Consider the following 25681-nt stretch of genomic DNA (forward strand, 5'->3'; position numbering starts at 1 on the left):
CAAATAATCAGAGTTGGTGTCCCCATGCACTTTATTGCGGACAGAGAAGATATATTTAACAACCTAAGTACTGCAGGGGTACTAGTCAGTCCAAGTAGACACACAGACCAATAAGAACAGATGGCAGCTGTAAACAACCAGCACCACATGTACTGAGTAAGTATCAGCAATGTTCAAAGAAGGTACTACACTAAGGTGGGATAACAAACGCATATTACCACAGTACGCTGTTCTGTAATTTGCTCTTTACACATCCCCTTTGATATTCCGTGAGGCCATCATGGACAAAGAGCTGTCATATTCACCTGGAATCTTATGTTGCATGGATTCTTGGTACAAAGAAGGCCCCAATAAATTTTTTTTCAATTAAGTTAAAGAAATGCTATGTTCATGGAACTGCCTCAAAAATTCATTAAAGAAAGAACTTCTTATTCCTTCACAGCTTTAACCACTGGAAGTTCATGAACAATGAATTCAATTCGCTCATCCTGTTGGAACACCTCTGCTGAACTTTTAAACAAATCCTGCAATAAAGAGTTTGCTTATCAAACCCTCAGCATCGTAGATACAATCATCCTCCCTTCTATGATTGGGATTATCTGTTCAATGGGGCTGGTTGGCAACATCCTCATTGTATTCACTATAATAAGGTAAGAGCTTCTATTGTTTTCCCTAATTTAGGCACATTCTATACTCACTAAATGAATCCTTTTCCCTCTATAGGATTTTTCTTAATGAAATCGGTTTTAGGAAATATTTGGTTAAGATCATTAAAGAAGATTCTACAGATATTCGCATCATGTATTAAGTAACATCTGAGTTGCAAAACTCAAAATGAAAAGACCTAAGCCAGTGCTTACTGCTGGGTTAGGGAATTTTTAGAGCAGTGATTCTCAATCTTAGTTCCATATCGGATCACCTAGGGAGCTCTCAAAAGTCCGAATACATAGTTTCATCCTAGACTGACTAATTCAGAATCTCTGGAGCTGGAGCCCAGGCGTGGAGTAGAACTGCAACGCAACCATTTTATCGACAGTAAGACTTATACTGTGTACAGCCCAGAGATGTTTATAGAGCCAATACAGATGGAGTTTCTATATTTATTTAAAAAAAAAAAAAAACCTGCCCTCCTCAGTTGGTGAAAGAGGCTATTTTGCACTCATTTGGGCAAGAAAGAGAAACTCCACCTGATCACCCAAAGATTCCGGCAGTCACAGAGGGTGGGCTGTTCCCCTCACTGTAGACCAGCGCCATGTAGGCCAAACTGAGAGACGTCTGCTCCGGAGCACCTCCTGACCTTGCTTTACATCTCGCACCTCATTCGGGTAATTTCCTCCTTCCTCTCAACCCCAGGGCAGAAAGCTCAACTTGGGAAATAATAGATTACCTGGTAACATACAGGGCAATATTGGTTTCTGGACTATCAAGCATTTCACATTAATTTTTTTAAATGCTAGAAGCAGTTCAATGCAATATGTATTACTAATACCTTTGCAAAACTAGCACCAAGGGTTATGAAAATACCAAAGAAATGTGGCGGTATCTGACTCTAAAAAGTTCACAGACTAGTGGAAAAGATAAGATTTAAACACACAAAATTGAAAAATAATACAAGACATTAAAAATAATCAAGTGAAAAGGAAAAAAAAAAAAAGATGGTTCAAATAATGAATTCCAGGAAGGGAAGCAGAAGTAATCAGATATTCTCAGGAAGCCTCAAGGAGGCAACAGTGCCAAATAGAAAGTTAATAGTCAGAAACACGAGAATGTTTCTAGCTGTCTCCTGTTTGCATGTTGCTCCTGCCCACTTCTCTTTCCATCTTTCCCTCATACTCCTTGATATTTTTACTGTTGTCTGCTAGAGATACACGTACTGTGCCTCACACCCATAAAGCCTCGGCCCCACTGGAGAGAAATCAAGTTCTTATAATGTGTTGGCCTTGCAGATATGGTTGCATTTTATATAGGCAAATTTTATATGCAAAGACTCTTCAATGTTAGATTTCAGACCCTGTGACAAGCTGTCGAAGAGGTATTTGGGGCAAGAGAAAATTCTTGATTCCCCTCAAATTACACCAATAGATAATGGCCTGAACCTATCTACTCATCTGGAGACAAAGCTGGAAAAAAGAAGAAATGTGGAATATGAACTCTTCCAAAAGTCGATACTGAGCTATAATTCCTGGAAACAGATTCTCAACATAAAGCAAATAATCATTTAACTGGAAAAAAGAAAACCTGAGCCATCATACTGACCAATTTATTTGCAATGATTGTGGAAAAATCTGTGCTTTCTTTGTATCATTACCATTTATAGAAAATATGTGAGAAGATATATGTTAATGAAGCATTTAAGATGAATCTTCTAGTCTCTCAAAAAACATTTGGGAGCAACTTAATTTTAATTAGTAAGATTTTAATATTTTTCTTTGCAAATTGCTCTCCAAAAAATGTATTAGTCTTTCTAAAGTAATGTGAAAGCAAATTAATTTTAATTTTTTTTTTGGCTTGGAATTTACCTAATGCTTTTTTTTGAAAACTGCTCTCCAAAAATTTTAAGGCAATTTGTATTAATATTTTCATCATGCCTTGCCATGATCTTTTGTTACCTTCTTAACAGATGGGTGGCTTAATTAAAACACTAAGACTACACTAAAAATAAGGAGAAATAGATACATTTAAAGTTTTAGGGACTTTGCATTTATGATGAGTATTTGTCTCGGGAGAAGATGAATAGAACTAAAAGTCGGTAAGATCATTAGCGATGCTGGGAAGTAAGCAATGAACTAACTCCTGACTTTGCAAAGGAAGACTAGAAACATGTATGAAAAAAATAGGTTTAAGGAAGATGGATTTTCCAGAATAAGAGGTTCTATGTGGCTATTTTTAAAAGTAAGAAGCAATTTGTGCATTAGGAAGGTGACTATAAAGTAGTGAGGCCAGATCATTACCAGTCTGTCACACGTTAAATTCACAGGTAGTCAAAAGGAAGCCAGATTAGAAAATGTAGGAGGGAAATTGGGCCAATTATAACATGATCATTTCTTCCTTTTATTCTTCAGACGGACTAGTGAACTCAACCCCATTACACAACTATGTTCCACAGTCACAGTGGGCCCTGGGAAGCTACTTCCACAAAAGGGAGGATGTTCTTCTCCATCAGTCCCTCACCCCCACCTCCTGAACACATCTTTCACCTGTCTACTGACAGCTTCATGTTGGCAAAGACTCGAAGGGATGCCCTTCTTCCTGATAGATAAAAAGTCCTTGTTCTGTCATTCCCTGACCTCAACTCCCTGTCAAGTCAACAAATTCACACTATATCATGAACTACTGAAACACCTTACTTTAAACCCTCCCAATGGTATATACATTTTATACAGAGATTACAAGAGGGTCAATGAATTAACCTAAGGAACGCTAATGATCTAATGGTGGAAGACCAGTTGCTAAGATAGACGGGGAGGGGAAATACTTAGAACAAGGCCTCTTCCTTTCCCCCACCCAGTTTAAATCACAACTACTGGCTCCCTCTGACCCAGCCCTCAGCCATTCTCAGAGTGTCAGCCATATGTAAGCTCTTGCTGGGGTTGACCATACTCTTGCTGCACACATACCCTATGTTTTAGATACTGCAGAACCTTTCAGCTACATCTATTCACCTGAACTGGAAGGTTGTTGAGAGAGCCTCCTTGTGATAGTCCAGTGCATCAAGACAACTCTGTAATCTGAAGGGGTTGAATGCCTTGCCCAAGGACACAAGGAGGGCACAGAAATGAAAATGGAATTCCCAGTCAGGTTCTTTTTCAATTGTATTACACTGTGTATCCAGAGCAAGGTTGGCAAATATGTCACTCGACCCTAAACTCTCCCATCCACGCCAATCATTTCTGATATGTGCACAGGTTTGTCCTATAAGTAGTGCCTGTGTGAAGACTCAGAATTCTTCTCAGCACAGTGCTTCACAAAATCACTACTAATCCATTGGGGCTGGCTCACAAGAGGAAATTAATTCAACTAGAGTTAAATGCCTAACAGGGGCTGGTAAGGCCACCCAGAGATACACAAAAGCAGGAAGCTACTACCGTGTCCTACCACCATCTCCCACCCCAACACCACCACCCTTCTCCTGGCCCTGAGTTGGACGGAGAAAAGGAGGCAGGTGGTTTTACAGACCTCAGGAGTCTGGACCACCTCTCAGGAGCTATAGCCATAATGGGATCTGGGACCATGGAATAGGGACTACAGGATGAAGGTGGAGCCATAGATGGAATGCAGCCACTGCCCAGAGATGCCAACAGCAGAAAGAACAAGGAAATTCCCTGGCCTCTCCTCTCCTCCATCTTCCAGTTTCCCTCCAATAGTGCTTCCTATTGGCCAAAACCAACCAAAAGCCAGTTGGCAAGGACACCTAGGAACACAGCTGGAGAAGGGTAGGAAATGGATTTGAGAGCAAGCTGATCAGCAAAGCAGCCTCCTGCATGTGTGGCGTTGTATGTCTTAGCAGTTTTCTTTAATCCATAGCATATATTGTTATTTCTGACTGTAAAAAGTAAACACGTTTTTTAATAGAAAAATTTTAAAGTCAAAATCAGTCCTACTACTATTACCCAATAGATAGTCATTGTAATCAATTGATATAATATTCCAGCATATTTTTAAACCCATGTTGAAATAAATTATTTAAATATTACATAAATTTATGCTACATACATAATTGGGACTTTTTTACTCAATCAGTACGTATCCCTTTTGATTAAATACTCTTGCAAACTAGGATTTATAACAACTATATAATTTATTGTATTATTGAGCCTTAGATATGGCCATGTTAACCATATGGAAAACATGTTAACTAAAATGGTCACTAGTCTACATTTTTTATTTTAAATGTTTGGGTCATGAGAGACAGAAATCTAATGAAGTCTGGCAATGGAAAATCTGGAGATAAATTAGGCCTAAAAAAAGAATGCAAGTTGTATAGGTAGAGATTTTACAATTTCTCTTTATTTTTGTTTTAATTTCTATGTTGTCACTTTTAGTAAAGAAAGCAATAATAAACATAATGCGCTGTTTTTATTGCCTTATTATCTCATGCCCAGATCATCATTTGCTTCAGAATTCTCTTTTTCTATACAGAATATCTTCTAGAAACACTTAATTTAATTCTTTTTAATTGCCAGTTAATGGCCTGTACTGTCCTCAACAATGGAATTACCATAATTCATTATCAGTAAAGGATGGGTGCCTGTCTAGAGAAGAGCAAGGGCCATGAATCTAATTGCTGCAATTAGACCCTAAGCAACCACTTATGGTTTATATCCCAATTCAAATGAAAATAACATCTGTTTATAGACTAAGATTTATGGGGGGATTTTTGTGGTATTTTTGCTTTGTTTTTTGTTTTTTTAATGTGGAACTCTTTCTACCTGACCTCTAGGGTCTATTCTCCTCCACCCCTCCCCATCTCCCACTGCCCAAAGCCTGGAGAAGACAGAGGATGAGAAACCAAGGACAGTCACTTGGCTGCTCTTTTGGTTGACAAGATCTTTTCCTCAAATCTCTTCTCATTTTGGGTCTTTATGATATAAGTCACCACCTGCTGGGGACAAGGAACCAACATGGCATCAACAATGCCCAGAGTGTGGTCGCTGAGTCAAGTGTACTTGCCAGGCTCTGGGTAAAATATCCTCGCCGACTAGTCTCACAGGAGGATTCTCTGGCTTAGAAATAAAGTTCACAGGCTGTAGAATTTTCAGCCAATGAATAATAAAGACACACACAAGCCTCCAAACACAGAGCAAAGCCCTGAACTAGCAATTGTGGCATAATCTTAGGGCTAATTTTTATGTGCTCTTTAAAGTCTTATTTGTCCTCAGTTCAGATGTCACTTCAGCCAAGAAATCCGCTTTGACTGTACCCAGGGGAGGGGGTTAGAGGCCCCTTTTGTGTGCTCCTTGTGCTTGCTCTAGCTTTCTCTCATCGCACCACAGTGATCGTTTATTTAGACATACCTAGACTACGAGCTCCTTGATGTTACAGTTTATAGATTACTTAGCTTAGCAGCCCCAGAGCACATTATGCTTGACATAGAATTGGTGTGCAATAAAATGTTTGTTGAACTAATGGATATCATCTCCTAGAAAAAGATGTTACCTGTTTATTATTGCATGTCCCAACTCCTTGAACATAGGGACCAACTGAATTTTAAATTTAAATTTCTGTTCTTAGAAAATTCTTTTGCCTTCAGAGAAGAGTGCCATATCTAGATAGGACTAAATTCACTGCCCCCAGCAAGAGCCATGAGATCATTCTCCGAGCCCTCTACCAGTTTACTCTTTTCAGATTTCGTCTCCACACTATCTGGATTTCAGGGTCTTAATTTATAGTCTTTGCAAATGGGTTAGATTTATTGGAATATTTCTAAGTAAAGGCTGACATTTCTTTAACAGTGACCTGTTGGGACTGACTTTTGCTTCAGTGGGGGGAAAAAATGCATTACACGATGGAAACCATTTGTTTTTCCTGTTCAGCTGTTTTTGGTGCTAGGCATAAGCAAGGACTAAGCGCTTTGCCTGAGTGAGCTTAGAGTTGGTTTAAATTGTTGCTACACAGAAATTACCCCCAAAACTGCATGGCTTAAAACAATAAACATTTATTATCTCACGTCGTTTTAAGGGGCAAGAATCCAGGAACAGCTTAGCTGGGTGGTTCTGGCTTGGAGTCTCTCATCAAGCTCCAGTTAAGCTGTCCCCAAGGCAACAGTCATCTCGGCAGGAGCAGGAGCACCTACTTCCAAAGTAGCTCACTCACACACCTGGAAGACTGGTGCTGGCTGTTGGCAGGGGGCCTCAGCTCCTCTCCATGTAGACCTCTCCACAGAGTTGCTTGAGTATCCTCCCAAGATGGCAGCTGACTACCCCAGAGAAAGTGATCTGAGAGAGAGCAAGGAGGAACCCTATAATGCCTTTATGTTCTTATGTCACACGTTGTCATTTCTACCATATTCCATTTGTGAAAAGTGGGTTACTAAGCTCGACCACCCTCAAAGGGAGGGGACTAGGCCCCATCTTTTGAAAGCAATATCAGAGAATTTGTGGCCAAATTTTTAAGCCACCACAGTAAGTTATCAGATAAATAGTTCAGAATGTTTAAATATGCACAAGACTAGGCATTCATATGTGCATTTGTGTAGGTTTTCCTTGAACTTCTTTTAAAATTCATTTTGACAATTAACAACTTGTAACAGGTGGCATAAATTGAAGAAGGTGCATACTTTCAATATCAATCCTCAGTTTCCCTGCTTTTCTTGCAGGTCCAGGAAAAAAACCATTCCTGACATTTATATCTGCAACCTAGCTGTGGCTGATCTGGTTCACATCATTGGAATGCCTTTTCTTATTCATCAGTGGGCCCGGGGAGGAGAGTGGGTGTTTGGGGGGCCTCTTTGCACCATTATCACATCCCTGGATACCTGCAACCAGTTTGCCTGTAGCGCCATCATGACTGTGATGAGTGTGGACAGGTAAGTGAAGAAACTATGAAACAGCTTAACATAATTCAGAAGTGCCTGTGCTTCATCCCAATTTAAGCAACATTGGTGCTGGTTTGTAACAGCCAAGCTCCTCTTCCTTTGCTTGTTTCATTGTAGGACTTAAAAATATTTTTTCCAACTTGCATAGAAATATATTTTTAATGGAAAACTTAGAACACTAAAATCTCCTTTTTTGCAAATCATTCTTTTAAACTTGTTTTATTTATAATTCACTGTAAGATAAAAATATCTTGAGATCATGAAATGTTAGAAACCAGAATGAGTGCATCACTCCTGGAATAAGGAAGCTGAGTTCCCAAGAAGTGAAGGGCTTTTCTGAAGGCGCGTGGCGAGTCAGTGGCAGAGCTGAGAACTGCAGTAGGTCTCCTCACTCTGTCCAGGGCTACTTCTGGTATGTTCAATGTCTCACTGGTATGTTCAATGTTTCACAGACTCCTGTTATCACCTAGCAGCTTGAAGGAATCTGGGGAATAGATGTGGGCTCCTGAATAGCTATGAAGAGATGCTTCAGTACTAGGAAGACCATATTTTACATCTTCTACACCCATTGTTATGACTGGTGAATGCAAACGCTGTCATTTTACATCATTAGAAGTGCATTCGACTGTGACCGGGAATGTGCCGCAACCATATTCACTAACCATGTAAACTAATGTTATTAGAGGAGCCGGTAGTAATGATGGGTACTTGTGGAGCCAGTGAGTGGTGAAGCCCAGTTCAGACCCAGACTATTCTAGAGAGGGCAGGTTGCTCATAACTACCTCCTTATCTGGCCTCTGTAGGAAGCAGGCAAGCTAAGATGTCTCTGCCTCATCCAGATGCTAGGACCTCCAGACTAGGTCTTAGCAGCATTCCCCAAATAGAAACGAGCCCTAAAGACACAGTAATATGCATAACAGGAATTGTCTCAGGGAACAACCCACTTAAAACCTCCATCCATCTTCCCATCTCTAAGCCAAGCCAGCACACTTGACCACCCCACCCCACCCCACTCCACCCCCGGCTTGCTCTGATCTACTTTATCTTTCTCCCTTGCTGCCAATATATCACATAGTTTAATTTACTTAGTGTGTGGATGTATGTGTGTACTCTTTATAGTTCAGCTTCCCCTGCTCCTCAAATGTAAATTCCACAAAGTTAGGGTCTTTTGTCACTAAAATATCCCAAGTATCTGTGTGACAGTGCCTGGCACAGGGGTGCTCAAAAAATATTGATGAAATGAATGACTGTCAGTCTTGAGGTCTATGTTCAATTTCCATGGGTCCATCCAGGACTCCTTCCTGAGCTCTGTGTCTTTTAGCCTTCCACATGTGCCTTTGGAGTGGGGAAGTGATGAGCAGTTTTTCAAATGAATAAACAAAGGAATAGCGAGGTTCAAAGAAATCATTCACCGAATCATTATTATTCAGACATGAATAATGATGGTGATGTTTAATGCATTTTTATAACCTGTTGCTATATTTTGAATTTTCAAAATATAGAGTGTGCTTCTCAATTTATAATTAACAGCATATTTTAAAATCAATGTACCAAGTAGGTCTGGTTAGTTCAGCTGATGCCAGCCAAGGCTGACAGTGTCCTGAATAAAGCCTGGTGAGCTTATCAGCAGCCCAACACAGGGAGAGGGCTCTGCGCAGGCCCACTGCAGAAAAGCAGCCTATAATACAGGTCTTACCAATCGTAATCCCATTCTCAGAGATTAGAAAAAGCTTCTTCATACCCTGTACCCTGAAGGCAGGAGAGTATTGGCTTTTTCTTTAAAGAAGGGAAACATCTCTTCTGTAAACCTTACTGCAAATAAATGGACATTGCCTGCATTGGAACAGACCAACTGTATACATTTCCTAAGGCTCACGGGTTCTTTTCTGTGAGTGTATGTGTGCGTGTGCATGTGTGTCTTACACACCTGAATGTCATTTTTTTAATCTAATGGACACAGTATGCTAAAATTTTATTTTAAAATGAAGACACTCGGGCCCTTATCCTTCTCTCTGCCCTCACTCTAGAGGCTCACATGGCCAGAGAAAAATGAAGATTCTATAAAACTGAACCTTTTCTCTTCAGCATTTCTTAGAGTTCCAACTGTACTAAGTGCATAAAACTTCAACAATATCTGCAATTTGGTAAAAAGAAATGGCATTTTCTTTGCAAGGCCATAACCACAGCACTGGCCATGTCAGTGCCATCAGTAAGCCTTTTGCCAATTCAAAAGAGCATAAATTTCAAGTGTTTCTGATCATTTTCATCCTTCTTTCTCTGACTAGTAATAGCTACAAGTATGTGTAACATTCCAACAGTGGGTGCCTACCTCCAAATCAATACAAAAAAATTTTGTGAACATCCAAATTAAAAACACGTGCCTCCAGATGAAAACTGCCTAGACTACTTTTGTAAGTAAATTCTCTAGAACATCGAAAGTCAGTAAGTAGAAGCCAAATTCCCTATTCATTTATTCATTCATCCAACAAATATTTGAGTATGACCACAGGCCAGGAGTTATGCTGGATACAGGAAATACAACAGCATTAAAGTAATAGTCGAGGTTCCTGCCTTCGCGGGGCTTCCACTCCTGACATGTAGACAGACATTAAATGAAGAGTCACCCTGGTAAATGTGTATTTCCACACGACGACACATACTAGAAAGGCAAAGGAGAGTTCCCCTTGCATGTACAGTCACAGGCCCGTGTATAGAGTGAGTGGTCAGGGGAAGCTTCCCTGAGACACAGACTGTTAAACAGAGACTCAAAGGAAGAGCAGGAGGAATCAGAAGGAGAATCGACCAGCCAGGTAGGACAGCATGCACCTGGTCCTGAAAGGGACGAGAGCTTGAAAGCCAGAGAGGGATTGACACAAGCTACAGCCTGAGTGAGAGACAGGGCCAGGTGGAGAAAAGCTTGGCAAGTAATGGTAAGAATTCTGAATTTTTCTTTTTTTTATTATAATATTTTTTTATTATATTATGTTAGTCACCATACAGTACATCCCTGGTTTCTGATGTAAAGTTCGATGATTCCTTAGTTGCGTATAACACCCAGTGCACCATGCAATACGTGCCCTCCTTACTACCCATCACCGGTCTATCCCATTCCCCCACCCCTCCCCTCTGAAGCCCTCAGTTTGTTTCTCAGAGAATTCTGAATATTTCTGATAGGAGATGGAAAACCACCAAGGGGTTTTCAGCTGGGGGAAGGAGGGTGTTGGGGTGAGGATATAACAGAGAAGATTCGCTAATCTATTGATGCCATGACTCCATCATCCTTTAATCTCAGACAGAATGATAGCTGGGTTGCTGTACAATCACTACTTCATCCCCTTCCCAAGCAGGGGGGCGGGGAGGCCTTCTCTCCTTAGCCACAGGTAATGAAGGTGCAGTTTGCAGAAGGAGGAGCAGCTGGGGTGCCCTGATCTCCCTTCATGCCAAAGGGTCCCTTAACTAAGTGTCCCTTAAAAAGTCCTGCCTCTTATGCAAAATTGAAAGAACAGGGGATGGGAAATTTTTTTTATTTCTACAGATCTTCCTTAAATAGCTCTACAAAAATTAAATGACCATCAAAACATATGTTACATTAATTTAATGGCTATGAATACTGCCTTCCAACACCCGCACCTCCAGCAAAAGTACACTTTCACAAATACTCTTCCTTCTGGGTCTAGGCTCTTTCTCACCCTTTAGCTTTCAGTTGGCTCTGAAAAATTCTTCTTGAATTTGCTAGGGAACCAAATATATTTGATATGTCAGGACTTCAAGTTTATTTAATGACTATCCTTTTTTCTGAATCAGAAATGGAAAGCCAGAGAAGAAAGAAAACGCCTTTCCCTATGAAATTAGTCCATTTCCCCTTGCTGGCCTCCAGCCTAAGTTCCCCAGGGACTTTGCACAGTCTGTGCTAGTCACGTCTGTGTATCCTCACTGTGACTTCTGTGAACTGAACCTCCAGGAGCCTGGGACCCCCACTGGAATGCCATCTGGGCAAAATGTCTGGCCCAGCACGCCAGAGCCTCATCCTGTCCGCAGACTCTCCTACCAGCCAGCGCACTTGCCTTCTTCTTGCCTCCATGTCAGTAAACCCTACTGGAAAGAGGGCCTTTCCCTCCTGGAGGAAAACCCACTCAGAGACAAAGTTTTCCAGAGCCTAGCCTACATGGGAAGCACCTTTGTAAAGAGAGTTTGCACAGGGCTGAATTTCGCCATTATCAGTGTGTTCGTGGAAATGCCAGCTATTCCAGCGAGTGGTTTATTCAGACTTGCAGGGTCAAGAGTTGTTTTTTCTACAGGTATCAGCCGGCTCTTAAAAAATATAACTTTCTTTTACCCTGATAGAGGTGTGCTTCAGGGAGGATAATAATACTAATAATTTACTCTTGTCATGAACCTTTCATCCCTGGAGCTCAGTGCTTTTATTGATTGCTCCCAAACCCTTCTTAACTGGCTTTGCAGGTACTTGGCTCTCGTCCAACCATTTCGACTTACAAGTTGGAGAACGAGGTACAAGACCATCCGCATCAATTTGGGCCTTTGGGCGGCGTCCTTCATTCTGGCATTGCCTGTCTGGGTCTACTCGAAGGTCATCAAATTTAAAGACGGCGTGGAGAGTTGTGCTTTTGATTTAACATCCCCTGACGATGTCCTCTGGTAGGTTGTTAAAACTTAAGAAAAATAGAGTTGAATTAAGTTGTGAAGTGCTTCATCCTCCTTGTCAACACGTGAGCAGCCGCTCAGAGTGTCCTTGGGGATCCTCTAAGGGGCAGTCTCCCCACTTACTTTTCTGCTTTCCACATTCAGTTGGTAGTTTGATTTTAAGGGGAGGGTAACCTTTAGAAAAAGATTTGGAGTTTAATTATGTAGCCTCAGTGGACACAAATATATTTAAATATGGATTTTAAAGATCCATGGTAACCAGACATAGTGGGAATGCAAAAATCAAGAGAGGGGCAGAATTTCCAAAAAGGTCTAGGAGTTACTGAGACTCAGACCTTATCGGTATGCCACAGGAGTTTGGTTGAATGGTGTTCCCCCCAAAAAGATATATTCAAGTCCTAATTCTCAGGACCTGTAAATGTGACCTTATTTAGAAATAGGGTCTTTGCAGATATCATCAAGTTAAATGAGGTCATGCTGGATTAGAGCCGGCCCCAAATCCAGGGATTGGTGTTCACATGAGGAGAGTGAGATTTGAAGGGACGCACAGCGGAGAAAGCCTGGGGAGACAGAGGCAGAGACTGGGGTGATGTGTCTGCAAGCAAACTAACACCAAGGGCCGCCAGAGCCCAGCAGAGACGGGGGAAAGGCATGGGGCACGTTCTCCCTCAGAGCCTCCAAAAGGAGCCGACCCTGCCAACACCTTAGTTTCAGACTTCTCCCTCCAGAATGGACACAGCTCTGTTGTTTCAAGCCATCGGGTTTGTGGTAATTTGTTACGTCAGCTTTTGGTAACTAATACAGCAGCCAAATCCCAATACAGGGATTCCTCACATTTTAATTTGAAAGGAAAAATTAAGTCAAAATTTTTTTTTGAAATTTTGAACACAGCATTGGATTCTATGACTAAAATTTTTTATGGCTTACTAAGGGCCATGTATTGTGCTAGGTACTTTTTGCCTACATTACCTCGAGTCAATCTGGAAGATTCCTTTTTACCATCCACCACTTGTTAAATAAATGAGTCATTTCTGCATCATGTAGTCACAGCCCAAGAGGGATAGAGGTAGAGGCCCTTGCAAGGCTACAAATCCAGTAACGAAAAACTCCAGAGGACTACAACATCAGTAGGACCGATTGTTTATTCATTATTTCTCCCACCAGCACTGGCTGCACTCACAGATAAAAACCATCTAAAGGTGAAATGATATCTAATCACTGGTGGCACTAAAAACCATCTAAAGGTGAAATGATATCTAAGCACTCGCTGCACTCACAGATAAAAACCAATCTAAAGGTGAAATGATATCTAATCACTGGTGGCTGACACACTAATATGGACCCCAACGTATCTAAAAGAGGAGCACAACCTGAGATGACTGTAGGACTTCAGCCTGTGTCAAAGAAATGACAATGATTCACTGTTTTGCACCAGCAGCTGCTTCTGCTATTTTTGGTTGGTTATCATAAAGGATAATCTGAGGTTCTAGCCTCTGTTGATCCTCCCAGAATTAAGTTCTTACGGGAACCAAGACTGGAACCACTGTGTAGCTTTCAGAGTCCCTCTGGTCCCAGGTGCTCTCTCTCTCTCTCTGCTACCCTGTCTGCAACCACCCAACATGGGTGACCTTCTTTCACCAACACCAAGGTTCCTCAGGAATGAGGACACCTGGAATCTGTACAGAAATGGAGCCAGCGGACCTGAGAATTTCCTCTGGTGGAGCACGGAGGAAAATACTGGCTCATTTCACAACAGGCCCTTTGAGAAGCTATCTGGAGCCTTTATTACAAGTGTGGGATGTGTAGCTCAACTGTCTGTCTGGGTTCAAATCCCACCTCTGCTCATTACTAGCTGGAGAACCTCGGGCAAGCCACTTAACCCCACCAGGCCTTAGTTCTTACAGTTCTTCTGTAACAGGAGAATACTAATGGCAATTGTACTCATGGGGTGGCAGAGGTTCGGTGGATTAAAGTATTTAAGTACTCAGATCCGTGCCTAGTACATAATAAATGCTACCTGCTGTTCCTATTGCTGTTATTAACACTAAAAGATAATGGTAATAATACATATTCGCACGTTTTCATACTCAGTAGCCTTGAGCTTGGCTGGAGGAGAGAGAAGCACTGTTGCCAGCAAACAAATGAAGAGCAAGACTTTTTTTGCAGTTCTTTTTTTCTTTCAAGATTTTATTTAAATTCAAGTTAGTTAACATAAAGTGTAGTATTAGTTTCAGGGTTAGAATTTAGTGATTCATCACTTGCATATAACACCCAGTGCTCATTACATCAAGTGCCCTCCTTAATGCCCATCACCCAGTTACCCCATCCCCCCACCCACCTCCCCTCCAGCAACCATCAGTTTGTTCCCTATAGTTGAGTCTTTTATGGTTTGCGCCCCTCTCTGTTTTATCTTATTTTATTTTTCTCTATGTAAAAGCAGCAAAGATCCTTAACTTTTCCCCAAGGACTTTTATCCTGAGCCCTGAAAAATTAGAGAATCATGCCTCGTAAACTGTAAAAGTTCCTGGCATTGGGAATATGACAATCATGTCTTCTCTCTCTCTCATTTTACAGGTATACGCTTTACTTGACGATAACAACTTTTTTTTTCCCTTTGCCTTTGATTTTGGTGTGCTATATTTTAATTTTATGCTATACTTGGGAGGTGTATCAACAGAATAAGGATGCCAGATGGTAAGTGTTTACCCTATTTTGCTTTATTTGTTGAAAGAACAATGCAGAGATCCTAAGACATCTACAACAGAAATTTAAACAATCACTTGAAACATACCACATTTAGACATATGGGCATTAATGTCTACACGAGCAATTTCTGAAAACAGGACGTGTTCTGAAGCAGCTATTTGAGGATCTCTCAGTGATAAATGTTGCAATCACTGATGTAATGGTTTCATAAAAATGTAAACAGAACTCAAGATAATATTTAAAGAATACTTTTATATTTGTCATCAATAATGTTAAATGTTTTATCTGTACACTTTGCAGAGTTGTGTACATATGTAAATATCTTAGATGCCATGTATAACTTTCTAATTTTTGTGTTTTAATTTTTTAATTTGGAGGACAGGGATCTCATTAATATTTGAATATTTAGGACAAGATTAATTAGGACTAAACAAAACCAAAGACTTACCCTAAGACAATAGACTTGGGCAGAACCTTTAAAGATATTTGTCTCTAAAACTCTATGAGTACATCTAAATTATTTTCTAGGGGGCCTGGGTGGCTCAGTTAAGCATCCAACTCTTGACTTTGGCTCAGGTCATGGTCTCAGGTTTCTGAGACAGAGCCCTGCCTAGGCTCCACGCTCAGTTGAGGGGTGGGGAGTTGGGGAGGATCTGCTGAGGATTCTCTCTCCCCCTCTCCCTCTGTCCCTCCCTCCTGGGCATGTGTGCTCGCTTGCTCTCTCTCTCAAATAAATCAATCTTTTAAAAAAAATATATCTTCTACTTGAAATTATCCATACCAGGTTGTTCAAGTGAGTGAGTCAGTGAATACGTAACATGTTGGATTTTTAAAATATTATTAAAATGTGTCCTTAGACTAGATTACTGTATTTGTTTTGGACAGACAAGATCACTAAATTTCCCACACATAATCCCCTCTTAATTAATCCCCTCTATATCCCCTTCACCTATTTCAACCATCTCCCCACCCACACCCCCTCTGCCAACCACTAGTTTCTTCTCTACTTTTAAGAGTCTATTTTTTTGTCTTTTTTTTTTCTTCATTTGTTTTGTTTCTTCCACATATGAGTGAAATCATATGGTATTTGTCTTTCTCTGACTGACTTATTTCCCTCGGCATTATACTCTCTAGCTCAATCCATGTTATTGCAAGTGGCAAGATTTTATTCTTTTTGTGGCTGAGTAATATTCCATACAAATGTATATATCACACATTCTTTATGTCTATCAATGGATACTACAGTTGCTTCCATATCTTGGTTATTGTAAATAATGTTGCAATAAACACAGGGTTACATATATCTTTTTCAAATTAGCGTTTTTGTATTTTGGGGGTAAATATCCAGTGGTGCATTACTGGATCATATGGTAATTCTATTTTTAATTTTTTAAGGAACCTCCATACTGTTCCCACAGTGGCTGCACCAGTTTGCATTCCCTCCAACAGTGCAAGAGGATTCCTGTTTCTGCACATTCTCATCAACACTTGCTTTTTCTGTCTTTGATTTTAGCCACTCTGACATGTATGAGGTGATATCTCACTGTGGTTTTGAAATGCACTTCCCTGATGATGAGTGATGTTGAGCATCTTTTCATGGGTCTGTTGGCCATCTGGATGTCTTCTTTGGTGAAAACTCTATTCATATCTTCTCCCATTTTTTTAATTGGACTATTTGGTTTTTTGGTGGCGAGTTGTGTAAGTTCTTTATATATTTTGGATACTAACCTTTTATCAGGCATGTCATTTGAAATACTTTCTCCCATTTAGTAGGTTCTCTTTTTGGTGTTGTTTTTTTTTTATATAGTTTCCTTTGCTGTGAAGAAGCTTTTTATTTTGATGTAGTCCCAATAGTTTATTCTTGCTTTTGTTTCCCTTGCCTCAGAAGACCTATCTAGAAAAATGTTGCCATGGCTGATGTCAGAGAAATTATTGCCTGTGCTCTCTTCCAGGATTTTTATGGTTTCAGGTCTCACATTTAGATTCTTAATCCACTTTGAGTTTATTTTTGTGCATGGTATGAGAAAGTGGTCCAGATTCATTCTTTTGCATGTAGCTGTCCAGTTTCCCAGCACCATTTGTTGAACAGAATGTCTTTTTCCCATTGAACATTCTTGCCTCCTTTGTCAAAGATTAATTAACCATATATATAATTGTGGATTTATTTCTGGGCTCTCTATTCTGTTCCATTGATCTATGTGTCTATTTTTCGTGCCAGTACCAGACTGTTTTGATTACTCCGTAGTATGTTTAGAAATCTATCAGGCTCCTCCGCTATGAGCCTGTTTCTTCCTCTCCCACTCCCCCTGCTTGTGTTCCCTCTCTCACTGGCTGTCTCTATCTCTGTCAAATAAATAAATAAAATCTTTAAAAAAAAAAAAGGGGGGGGGGCGCCTGGGTGGCACAGCGGTTAAAGAAATCTAGAATTGTGATACCTCCAGGGTTGTTCTTCTTTTTCCAAGATTTCTTTGGCTATTCAGGTCCTTTTGTGGTTCCACAAAATTTTAGAATTATTTGTCCTAGTTCTGTGGGAAAAAAATGCTGTTGGTATTTTGATAGAGATTGCATTAAATCTGTAGATTGCTTTGGGTAGTATGGATATTTTAGCAATATTGGTTCTCCCAATCCACAAGCATGAAATACCTTTCCATATGTTTGTGGTATCTTAAATTTCTTTCATCAGTGTTTTTTGGTTTTCAAAGTACAGATCTTTCACTTCCTTGGTTAAGTGTATTCCTAGGCATTTTATTATTTTTGGTGCAGTTGTAAATGAGATTCTTACCTTAATTTCTCTTTCTAGCTACTCAATGCAACAGATTTCTGTATATTGATTTGTATCCCACGACCTTACTGAATTCATTTATCAGTTCTGGCAGGTTTTTTCAGTGGAGTCTTCAGGGTTTTCTTAATATATTATCACGTAGCTGCATGATAGTGAAAGTTTTACTTCTTTTCAATTTAGATGCCTTTTATTTCTTATTTCTTTCCAGTACTATGTTGAATAAAAGTAGTGATCTTAGAGGAGAAGCTCTCACTTTTTCCTCATTGAGTATGACTTTAGCTTTGGGTTTTTCATATGTGGACTTTATTATGTTGAGGGATCCTCCCTCTAAACCTACTTTATTGAGGGTTTTTATCATGAATGGATGTTGTACTTTGCAAAATGCTTTTCCTGCATCTTCTGAAATGGTTATGTGGTTTTTATCCTTTCTCTTCTTAATGTGATCTATCATATTGATTGATTTGTGAATACTGAACCACACTTGCATCCCAGGAATAATCCCACTTAATCGTGGTGAATGATTTTAATGTATTGTTGGATTCAGTTTGCTAATGTTTTGTTGAGGGTTTTTGCACATGTTGGCCTCAGAGAATGAATCTGGAAGCTTTCCTTCCTCTCCTATTTTTTGGAATAGATTGAGAATAGGTATTAACTCTTCTTTAAATGTTTGGTACAATTCACCTGGGAAGCACTCTGGTTTGTTGGGGTTTTTTTTATTACTAATTCAATTTCACTGTTGGTAATCAGTCTGTTCAAATTTTCTATTTCTTCCTGATTAAGTTTTGGGAAATCATGTTTCTAGGAATTTATTCATTTCTTCTAGGTTGTCCTATTTGTTGGCATATAATTTTTTCATAATATTTTCTTATGATTTGTTCTATTTCTGTAGTGTTGTTATTTCTACTCTTTCTGATTTTATATGAGTCCTTTTTTTTTTTTTTAAATGAGTCTGGCTAAAGTTTTTTTTTTTTAAGATTTTATTTATTTATTTGACAGAGATAGAGACAGTCAGTGAGAGAGGGAACACAAGCAGGGGGAGTGGGAGAGGAAGAAGCAGGCTCATAGCGGAGGAGCCGGATGTGGGACTCGATCCCATAATGCCGGGATCACGCCCTGAGCTGAAGGCAGACGCTTAACCGCTGTGACACCCAGGCGCCCCTAGTCTGGCTAAAGTTTTATCACTTTTGTTGATCTCCTCACAGAACCAGTTCCTGGTTTCATTGATCTGTTCTACTGTGGGCTTTTGTTTCTGTTTCATTTATTCTGCTCTAATATTTACTATTTTTTTCCCTCTACTGATTTGGGGTCTCATTTGTTCTTGTTCATGCTCTTTTATGTATAAGAGTAGGATGTTTATTTGAGATTTTTCTTGCTTCTTGAGGTAAGCCTATATTGCTATAAACTTCCCTCACAGAATAGCTTTTGCTGGATCCCAAGGATTTGGGACCACTGTGTTATCATTTGTGTCAATATTTTTTTATTTCCTCTTTGATTTCTTGATTGACCAATTCATTATTTAGTAGCATGTTATTTAACCTCCATGTATTTGTGTTCTTTCTAGATTTTTTTTCTTGTGGTTGATCTCTAATTTCCTAGCATATGGTCAGAAAAACATGCATGATATGATTTTGACCTTTTTTAATTTGTTAAGACTTGTTTTGTGGCCTAACATGTGATGTATTCTGGAGAACATTCCACGTGCACTTGAAACAATGTATATTCCACTCTTTTACAATGGAATGTTCCGAATATATCTATTAGATCCATCTGGCCCAATGTGTCATTCGAAGCCACTGTTTCCTTGTTGATTTTCTATCTGATCATTCCATTGATATAAGTGGAGTGTTAAAGTTCCCTAGGAATGTATCACTATCAATTACTTCCTTCATTTTTGTTTATAGCTGCTTTATGTATTTGGGTGTTTCCCATATTGGTTCTATAAACATTTACAATTGTTATATGTTCTCGTTAGATTGTTCTCTCTATAACTATGTAGTATCCTTTGTCTCTTGTTACAGTCTTTTTTTTTAAGTCTATTTTGTCCAATACAAGTAATGTTACCCCAGCTTTTTTTTTTTTTACTTCCATTTGCATGATGAATGTTTTCTATCCCTTCACTTTAAATCTGCATGTGTCTTTAGGTATGAAATGAGTCTTGGGTATGCAACATATAGATATGTCTTACTTGTTTATCCATTCAGTCACCCTATCTTTGTAGCATTTAGTCCATTTATATTAAAAGTAATTATTGATAGGTATGTACTTATTGTCATTTTTTAAATTATTTTATGGTTGTTTTTGTAGTTCATCTTTGTTCCTGTCTTCTCTTACTCTCTTCTCTCATGGTTGGTTGGCTTTCTTTAGTGATATACCTGGATTCCTTTCTGCTTATATTTTCATATCTATTACTGGTTTTTGATTTGTGGTTATCATTAGGTTATATATAACATCTTATCCATATAGCAGTCTGTATTAAGTTGGTGGTCTTTTAAGTTTGAATCCATTCTAAAAGCACTAAATTTTTACTCCCCTCCCCCAATATTTTAGGTATATGGTGCTATACTTTCCATCCTTTTATTTTGTGAATCCCTGGACTGATTTTTATAGATATACTTATTTTTATTTTATATATTTTATTTTATACAGATATACTTATTTTGTTGCTTTTGTGCTTTCTACTTTTCTTACTCCCATTTGTGGTCTTTCCTTTCCACTCAAAGAATCCCGTTGTGAGGCTGGTTTAGAGGTGATGAATTTCTTTGACTTTTGTTTCTCTGTTTTACTATTTTGTGCTCACTTTGGCAGCACACATATGTCTATTCCACTATTAATTCCCTCTAGTGTATTTTTAACTTCAGTAATTTCTCAAGTCCAGTGAGTATCTTTATGACTATTACTTTAAATTCTCTATAGGCATATTGCTTATCTCCATTTCATTTGGCTCTCTTGCTTTGATTTTGTCCTGTTCTTTCATTTGGGACCCATTCCTCTGATCCTCATCTTATCTAACTGTGTCTGTTTCTATGCGTTAGGAAAGTCAGCTACATCTTCTGTTCTTAAAAGTAGTGGCCTTATGAAGAAGAGGTCCTATAGTGCCCTGCAGTGCGATGTTCCCTGTTCACCAGAGCCGGCACTTCAGGGGTGTCTCCTATATGTGTTGCGTGTGGCTTACTATTATGGCTGAACTGCATTTGCCTTCAGTTCAGTCATCTGCAATGGCTCTCTCTGCCTCTTGTGGGCAAGGTTTTGTTACTGTGCTGTTAACGGATCAGTACGGGGTTGCCTTGGGCTTGAGATGGGTCAGACCAGGCATCTGCCAGAGCTGCAGTCACACTGAACTGCAAGGCACTCTCCCTGTGTTGTCCCAAGAAGCTTTTATTGGTGGTCAGGGCCTGCAGTCAGACCAGATGTCTGCCCCTAGCCCAGTGCTGGGGCCACAGTGGAACTTGTGTATGTGCGGTTATCTTCCCCTCTCCCCAGGGCAGGAGTCACTTTGGAGTGCTGCTGGCCATTGTCAGGGCTGTTTGCACACTGCCAAGCTTGTGGCAGCGCTTTGGATGGGCTCCACCCAAAGGCATATTGGAGACCCGCAGAATGTGGGGTTGGGGCATGCAGGATTAGCAAAATTTGCACAGTTCTGCTCTGGGAGAGGACCTGTAGCCACTTTTGAGGGCTGCCAAGGGTAGGTTGGAAAGGTCAGTTCTGAGGAGAGCAGGGGGTGGGACACACTGTTAGCAAGCCAGGTAGCGAGTGTTCATGTTGGTTCCCTAGGTGTCCATGTATCTAGGCTGGAGGGCAGGGGAGGGAAATGGCACCACCAGCTTTTTTATTCTTGGAGAAGTCCCCTAATGATTTTTGCCCCTCCAGCAAATTTTCTGAGATTAGTAGATAAATCTTCCAGTAAAGCCCATGGATGTCTCAAACTGCTGCTTCTATTCTATATCTCCAAGGGACTGTTTGTTGTGCTGTCTTTTTAAGAGTGGGAACTCAGTTTCCTACCACACTTTGGCTCTCCCAAAGCTGAGCCTGCTGATCTTTAAATTTCCAGGTGTTAAGCCTCACTGATTGTAAAAACTTGTGAAGTTAAGCCCCTCTGGTTTTAAAGCCAAATGTGGAGATTCATCTTCAGAGTGCAAGTCCCCACTGCCTGGGGTACCTGGTGTAGGGTCTGCTCCTCTGCCTTCTTCATGCCTGCAGCTTTCTGCCCTCCTGAAGACAGCCTCACATGTCACTTGGGTTCCTGACCACATCTTTGTCCTTCCAACCATTTTTGGTGTGCCCTCTTCTCTATGATTAACCACAGAAAGTCTGTTCTGCCAGTTTTGGGGTCATTTTCTGGGCTATTTACACTGATGTGTGTGTTATGTAGGTGGGGGATGAGGTGAGTTTAAGATTCTTCTAACCCACCGTCTTCCTTAGAAGTCAAATAGGTTATCAGTTTGACTATGAGTCAAAATTCGTGGAAACTCTGGTACCAAAGGTTTAGGTATTCTACTGACCCCTGACATTTTTTCTCACTTAGCTTCCTGAAATTCTTTGGAAATATTGCATTCTTTAAGGGTGGGTTGTTTAGAATGGGAAAGGGAAGCAGCCACAGTTATAGAAAAATAATTTAGCTTCTAAATGTATCACAGGCAGCTGAGCTGGTAAGACAGTTGAAATGGAATCACATGGAATATTGAGACACTGACAGCTGGAGAGGATGCTTGAGCCCTTTTAAGACAGTTCTCCAAAGCAGATCACTTTGTTCCCAGCACTGTTCTCAGAAATGCAAAGAGCATCTCAGGAAACAGAACTCATACTGTCCAATTATCCCTCAAAACGGAAAAAGTTAGAGGACTGATGGTGACTACTCTGATAAACTGCAGAGGAATCGTTACCTTACAGTGACTTTCAGTTGCCATGCTTTTTAAAATATTATTCCCCAGGCTTATTCATCTGCCTCAACTATGTCCCTGGGACGTTTCTATTAAATATCTAAATATAATATAACGTGATAAAACTTGGGAATTTAAAAATATTTTTATTTTGGAATAATTTTAAATTAATAGAAGAGTTGCATAAACAGTAGAGAGAGTTCCTATATACTCACTTCGTTTCTCCACTAATATGCTACCTTACCATGACACATTTGTCAAAGCAAAGAAAATGGCATTAGTACATTACTACTAACTAAAATCTACCCCTTATTGGATTTCTCCAGTTTTCCCATTAAAGTCCTCTTTCTGGTCTAGAAGTCAATGCAGAATACCATATTGCATTTAGTTGTCATGTCTTCCCAGTCTCCTCTGGTCTATGAAGTTTCCTACACTTTCCTTCTTTTTAATGACCTCAAGGTCATTAAAGGAGTACTGGTCAGGTATCCTGTAGAATGTTCCCAATCTGGATTTGTCTGATATTGTATCACAATTATGTGTTATATGTTGTGGGGAAAAATCAGCTCCTCTCATCACAACATATCCGGGGGCACATGGTAACTGCATTACATCTCTGTTGATGAAAGTTCTAGGAAATCATTGCACCGTAATTTCTATGGTTGTTTATGTTCTGTCTATCCTAATGTTTCCTTTGTAGTTACAACCCCAGTGTTCCAAAAGAGAGAGTGATGAAGCTGACAAAGATGGTGCTGGTGCTAGTGGCGGTCTTTATCCTAAGCGCTGCCCCCTATCACGTGATACAACTGGTGAACTTACAGATGGAGCAGCCCACCCTGGCCTTCCATGTAGGCTATTATCTCTCCATCTGTTTCAGCTATGCCAGCAGCAGCATTAACCCTTTTCTCTACATCGTGCTGAGTGGAAATTTCCGGAAACGTCTGCCTCAAGTGCAAAGGAGAGTGACTGAGAGGGAAATCAACAATATAGAAAATACCTTGAAATCAAGCTTTTAGGAGAGTACATGGATCACCAAAAGTCTAGTTAGTCTTGTCTATGTTATTGATATTATCAGAAAGGGCAGGTGAACAGTGTGCTTGTGTCCATCCTTCCTGGGTACTTGTGACTCTTAGTAGCGTGGAACATAAGTGTAACCTTTCAAATGCAAGGAGTTTAATATGCTAACTTTAGTATGATGTAAAATATTTGTCTTCATTGGGAGTAAGGAATGGGATAGTCTAAGTTACCTGAGCTCCATGGTTGTGGATGTTATTTCAGCACATTATAAACTAGTCATTGATGAAAAGGCCATCCATGACTATTAACGGAAAACTCACTAAGGAATCTGGCCTTGCCATCCATACTTCGCTCACTGCAACAGTGCTCTTGAGGTTCCTAGGAGGGGAACACCTTACAATGGGGTCTGAAATTTGGCCATTTTTTATCTACAAAATTTCATATGGTCCAATCTAACGCCTTTGATAATCAGCTCCACCTGTTAGCTAACAGTTACCATGTACTGAACATATGCAATATGTAAGATTACATGTAACAAACCCTTGAGGTATGTATTACCTCAATTTACTTAGCCTCAGAAAGGTTAAGTGATAGCTTGATGCTGCACAGCTACGTAAGAGCTGAGCTAAAATCCAGGTCTGCCTGTTTCTGTCCTTTGAAAGCACCACCTTGGTAACCTGTGAAACTATCATACTGGAGAGTGCCAATAATTCGGGGGGGTTTGCTCTCTCCTATAGCCCCATAAGGAAATAACTAATGTCTGTAAGAAATTAGCATATTTTGCATTTAGCTTTGTTCTCATGCTTATGAATTGTAGAAATCAGCATCTGCGTTTTAATAATAGTATTCTTCAGGTTGTTAAGCATACACTCAGATACATTCTCTTTAGGTACAGTATGTGTTTGTCCACGGGTACAAAAGTAATACCCCTTAAATTTGTAGATGTTCATTGTATCTAAAGCTTCCTCTTTGGGCTTATATAAAACATGCACTTTGCATAGAAAGAAAAGAAAGAAATGCTTTAAAAGCCTCTATTCTCAACAAAGGTAAACACTGTTATTTTGTTTGTGGATGAAATCTATAAACCCACCTCCTTCATCTAAATCGAAGAATCACTTGCTCCATGGATATCTTACACTGATTTTTAATCTACCCTTTACAGAAAAGAGTCACAGAGACCAGCTTTTTCAACAATCTAATGTCCATTTTTATACCTCAGTTGTCAAGACACATGACTTTTAACCCAATGTATTTGCTTCTAGATCTTTCAAAGACCATTTGAAACAAGGTAATGTATAAACACATATCTGGATTAAAGGTCATGTAAAGAACATGAGACTGATGCAGGTCACATCTGAGATATTTTAGTTCTGTATCAGCTCTACAGAGCTCCATCAAGAGCCTAGTGCTCCTTTATAATGTCAGCAGAAGCTGGGTCATGGCTACAGTTCCAGCGGCCTTCCTTCTTACTTCCCTAAGGTGCAATAGCCAGGGTTCGGTAACCCTGACACCTGAAGACCCAACACCATGGGTCATAAACATGTTGTCATTTGGTAATTGAAAAACGGTTGAAGAGTTTACCTCCATTGCCTTTTTTAATACAGAAAATATGATGAATTTAAAGATTTAAATGATTTTAAACCAAAAGACATTTTTCTAATAGCATTTCCAATAGGCCTCAAATAATTCCAATATATAAATTGGTCAGTGATTTGTTTCAACTTATATTTATTAAGAATTGTAAAGAACTTTAGCATTCAATCAAAATACAAAATAAACAGGGTGGCTATTAAATTCATTGCTGTGCCTTCACACAGTTTTTCTATACATTAAGTGTATACACACACACACACACACACACACACGTACGCACAGATGCAAATCTGCTGAAGTGGTTTAATAGAGATTCTGTTTTGTATTTTTGCCCATGATATGCGTACATGTTTATTTTCAAGATAAGTTAATGATCAGCTTCCCATATCTAATTAATACTTGTGTATTTGTCATTACTTACAATCATAACTATATGCTTATTCAATTTTAGATAAATCATTTAAATTTTGACCAATTAATATAAATCAATGAATAATGCTTATATATTTATTT

The 25681-nt window shown here is 39.6% G+C and overlaps 1 protein-coding gene across 1 annotated transcript; it reads left to right on the forward strand.

Annotated features, from left to right (window-relative positions):
• Positions 1–468: 468 nt before the first annotated feature.
• On the forward strand, positions 469–23574 carry MCHR2 (melanin concentrating hormone receptor 2). Its single transcript, XM_026511744.3, has 5 exons — positions 469–650; positions 7316–7525; positions 11996–12190; positions 14771–14890; positions 23259–23574. Exons 1-5 carry the CDS (start codon positions 469–471, stop codon positions 23572–23574), a joined length of 1023 nt encoding a protein of 340 aa, XP_026367529.1.
• The last annotated feature ends 2107 nt before the right edge of the window (positions 23575–25681 follow it).

This window comes from Ursus arctos, unplaced genomic scaffold (assembly GCF_023065955.2).
Source record: "Ursus arctos isolate Adak ecotype North America unplaced genomic scaffold, UrsArc2.0 scaffold_13, whole genome shotgun sequence".
NCBI classification, from domain to species: Eukaryota; Metazoa; Chordata; class Mammalia; order Carnivora; family Ursidae; genus Ursus; species Ursus arctos.

Excerpts from the sequence above, each read along its gene's own strand:
- MCHR2 (XM_026511744.3), top strand. The coding sequence starts at position 469 with ATGAATTCAATTCGCTCATCCTGTTGGAACACCTCTGCTGAACTTTTA. Across the intron at positions 651-7,315 it reads ATTGTATTCACTATAATAAG|GTCCAGGAAAAAAACCATTC; the intron begins GTAAGAGCTTCT and ends CTTTTCTTGCAG. Across the intron at positions 14,891-23,258 it reads CAGAATAAGGATGCCAGATG|TTACAACCCCAGTGTTCCAA; the intron begins GTAAGTGTTTAC and ends TTTCCTTTGTAG.